This window comes from Fukomys damarensis, unplaced genomic scaffold (assembly GCF_012274545.1).
Source record: "Fukomys damarensis isolate Sample0158 unplaced genomic scaffold, DMR_v1.0_HiC HiC_scaffold_7, whole genome shotgun sequence".
In the NCBI taxonomy this organism is placed as follows: Eukaryota; Metazoa; Chordata; class Mammalia; order Rodentia; family Bathyergidae; genus Fukomys; species Fukomys damarensis.
In genome coordinates this window covers 1,787,147-1,791,292 of record NW_022900919.1, presented here as the reverse complement: position 1 = coordinate 1,791,292, position 4,146 = coordinate 1,787,147, and the positions used below count along the sequence as shown (strand labels likewise).

The window sequence follows — 4,146 nt, the reverse complement described above, 5'->3', positions numbered from 1 at the left end:
TTTTTTTTTTTTTTTTTTTTTTGGTACCAGGGATTGAACTCAGGGTCCTTGGGCTTGCAAGGCAGGTGGTAGAAACCATTGAGCTAAATCCCCGGCCCATGAGAAGGGCCTTAAATCACCAAATTGCCCAGCTTGGGTTTAAACTTTTTTTTTTGGTATTGGGGATTGAACTCAGGACCTTGTATTTGTGAGGCAGGCAATAGCACCAGCACCACCGGAACTTGAGCTTGTGAGGCAGGTGGCAGCACCACTGAGCTAAATCCCTGGCCCATCACTTTTAATCATTTTGAACTGAATGCTAGAAAAATAAATGGTCTAACAAATGATATGCACAACAACTTTTCTGGAACTTGCTGACATTGTGCCAACTGAACAAAGCTACTCTCAAAGGCCACATACCATATGATAATCCTGAAACAACAAAATTAAAGAGATGGAGACCAGATCAGTGGTTGCCAGGGTTAGTTAGAGACACAGCAGATGGAGAGTGGGTGTGACTACAGAGGAGTAGTACCAGGAGGACTATTTTGCTGATGAAACCATTTTGTATCCAATTGTGGTGGTGGTTACCTGAGTAGACATGTGACAGAATGGCACAGAACTATGGTGGACCAACCGTACCAATGTCACTTCACTAGTCTGGATATGGCACCACAGTTACATAACATGTAAGCACTTGGGAGAGTCTTGTAAAGGATACAAAGTGACCTTTCTACTTTGCACTTCCTCTGAGTCTACTGTCTTTTCAAAATAAAAAGTTAAAAAAATTGATTTGTGCATATCTGATTTCATGTGCCACTTCAGAGAACCCAAAAATAGAAACTGTAGGAAATTCACGTAAGTGGAGCTTATGCAAGAAAGAGGAGGACAATAACAATTCCCATTCTGGACCCACACACAAAGATATGCCCTTATTCTTGCACCAAAATGGGCAAATAAATGTGTCAGTGTTTTAAGAATAAAAGCTTTTAGGGAATCATGTATTTTTTTTCATTTCCATATGGAAATTCCTTTTTTTTTTTTTTTTTTTTTGGCCTGGAGATTGACCCCAAGAAGCACTAAACTACATCCCATCCTTTTTATTTTTGAGACTAAGTTTCCCAAACTGAACTCAAACTTGCATCCTCCTACCTAAACTTCCCAAGTAGCTGGGATTAAAAACATGCCCATCAGGCCAGGGATTCAGCTCAGTGGTGTCATACCTGCCTAGCAAGCGCAAGGTCCTGAATTTGATCTCTGGAACCAAAAATATCATGCCCATCATCATGTACTTTTTTTTTATAGTTCCTATGTTCCTTTTTGGCTCACTGAAAGCCACCATTCCTATCAGATAGAACTTTTACCGTATGAAGAGTGATGTAGCTAACACTCTGAGCTCTGTATTTTATCACCTTTTCAAAAGAGCAGTGCAGAGTGCTCACTTTGGCAGCACATATACAAAAAAGCAGTGAAGGAAAACATGGTGATTCAAAGGACTCCACACAACAATCAGAAAAGAGAACTGAAAAATTAAGTGTTACATATGTAAAATCCAGATAGACGCCTAGCACACAATGGGCACTCCATTAGAAGTTACTGGTTGCAGAGAGCTAGGATGGGGCATCTTCAGCTGGGCATGGTGGTGCACACCTGTAATCCCAGCACTTGGAAGGCTGAGGCCAGAAGATCAATGTGAGTTTGAGGCCAGCGTTGGTTATAGTGAGTTCAAGGCCAGTGTGAACTACACAGACCCTCTCTCAAACAAAATAATCAAGCTAGGTTGGCACATCCTAACGTCTTTAGTCAAGAAGTTACAGAAGAGTGTTCTTTATAATAAACACATGGAAAACTTTCACTTTCCCAAAGCTTTTCCTTTCTAAAAGTTACTTAAAATCTTGAGCATTTCAAACAAAAATAGCTTGTTGAAGAGTTGCTAAATCCTATGAAACACCTTTCTACATATACATGTTTTCCCACTTTTTTTTTTTTGTTTTGTTTTATTCTGGTACTGGGGATCGAACTTGGAACCTTGCCCTTGTGAGGCAGGCAGCAGCACCACTGAGCTAAATCCCCGGCCCCCACATATATAATTCATTAACCAGCTGTCAATTCTGTTTCCAGTACAAAATCCCTAAGTAGGGTGCTCTGCACTCCAAGTGGGAGAGCCAACCCTAACAAAATAAAGTGTGTCAGCACAAGGTTTTCATCCACAATGTGTGTCCGCAAGAAGGACCTCAAAGACTAAAGCTATGATTAATTTCTTTGACTAAAACAACCCCCATTCAACACATTTAATAAGCAATACTTGGGAAACAATATAAAACTAAGGTCAACAATCACTTTTTCCACACTAAATACCTATAGTCCTTAGCACATTTCTCCTCTGGTATACTGCCCAAATCCTAATCTCTGTACTTATTCCTGGGTGGTGTTTGGAAGACTTTTGAGTAATGTTCAAAATGTCTAAGAAGGGCCAAATGCTGTGGACACTGGAGTAATAACTACTTACCAATTCCTGACCAATCCCGTGGAGTCTTATCTATACCATCACACCATTAAAAACAATCCCATAGGCCGGGGATTTAGCTACTGGTTCCAGCGCCTACTTCACAAGCGCAAGGACCCAAGTTCGATCCCTGGTACAAAAAAAAAAAAAAAAAAAACCCATCTTCCACAATTCTGTTTCAAACACTTGGCTCTCATTTCTACTGACACCCAGGGTCAGTTCAAAAGAGAAAAAACACTTAAGAAGAGGCAGTAACACTTCACTTCAAATATCTGGGATCAACTCTGGCTTACAGACCACATGACTCCTGATGTGTTCAATCCCTGGTACAAAAAAAAAGTACAAAACTAGCTTAGGGGTAAAGAATCACCCACAGAAATGTTGCTGTTATTATTTATTTGATGATTTCCTGACAAGGTTGCAATTATCTTATTAAATCAAACTTCAGAGTCTAAGGCCAATGTTATTTCTTCCTGTGTCTATTGTGAACATCTCAGTACTTCTCTTAATAAGGCCAGTCATAAATATAAGACAGACAGCTCGACTAAATTACAGTAACTCTTGTCTCTCCAAAAACAGACACAAGATACTATAAAATGAGCCTCCGCAGGGATGTTAATCTCACTTCATTAGTCCCCACAGAACATCTCAACAACTATCAATAACAGAACAGTCACCAGGACGGTTAAGACTGATAGAAATTCAAACAGTAATAAATAGGAACAAATTGTGCATACGATCTCGTGTTTCTTGCACTTAAAAAGAACGGTAATACGCCGGGGATTTAGCTCAGTGGTTACTGCGCCTGCCTCCCAAGCACAAGGAGCTGAGTTGGATCCCCGGTACCAAAAAAAAAGAACGGTAATTAAAATGCAATCATACCCACACAATCTACAACAGCCATAAACACGTTAAGATATACGAAATAAAGCTACTTCTCTAATATGACAAGAACCAATGCCCCCTTGCCTATCCTCCACAAAGCCTTAAGAAGAAACCTCAAGCGCGGAAGCAGGGACACAACAAAGTAAAAGCAAGACAGCCCCACCTGTATATCTGTCTTCAGCCATTTGGAGTCGAGCCGAGCCTGGGCAGCCAAACAGAAGGATTCAGAGGGCATCTTTCCCGCAGGTTCCCCCCAGCTGTCAGGCCTGCAAGTACAACAGAAACACTTAAGACCTCCAGCGTTCTGAACGTTCACAAAGACGCTCCCGCGAGGTTTAAGGCCGCAGAGGGGAGAGCGGCGCGCGGGGGAGGTGCGGAGGGGGAGTGAGGGAGAGAGAGGAGGAGGGAAGATGGAGCGCGGAGAGGAGAGGAGGAAAGGCTGCATCCACCGCGGGCGGGAGGGCCGGGCTCGGGAAGACGAGGGCGAGACCTCGAGCACGCACGGCCCCAGAGACCAAAGCGCACCGTCACTCCGACCCCGGAGACGCACCAACACCAGACCTCACGCCCACGTTTAACGACGAAGGGCACCGGCACGCCTCTGCCGCCCGCTGCGCCCCGTACCGGAGCGAGGGGCGTGGACCAAGTCACACAAAAGTCCGTCTGCAAAGAAACCCACAAGATAGTCGCTGGGAAACGAGGAGCGCCGAGAGCGCCCGTCGCCGCCTCCCCGGCGAGGCTCCGCTTCCACAGCCTGGCTTCCGCGGGCACTCAGG

At 43.9% G+C, this 4,146-nt stretch overlaps 1 protein-coding gene across 6 annotated transcripts in view; it reads right to left on the bottom strand.

Annotated features, from left to right (window-relative positions):
- Herc2 (HECT and RLD domain containing E3 ubiquitin protein ligase 2) overlaps nucleotides 1–4,140 on the bottom strand; it is a 189,282-nt gene extending 185,142 nt beyond the window's left edge. For 3 of the 6 annotated variants that reach the window (XM_010612947.1, XM_010612945.3, XM_033761041.1), the window contains exons 1-2: nucleotides 3,896–4,140; nucleotides 3,534–3,636 (exon numbers count right to left, since the gene is read on the bottom strand). In XM_010612947.1, the coding sequence (XP_010611249.1) occupies nucleotides 3,534–3,605 (72 nt within the window). In that variant the 5' untranslated portion in view covers nucleotides 3,606–3,636; nucleotides 3,896–4,140. The remainder of the gene's footprint in view (nucleotides 1–3,533; nucleotides 3,637–3,895) is intronic. The other 3 variants (XM_010612948.1, XM_010612949.1, XM_010612950.1) reach the window with 3 other exon arrangements.
- Between the last annotated feature and the right edge of the window lie 6 nt (nucleotides 4,141–4,146).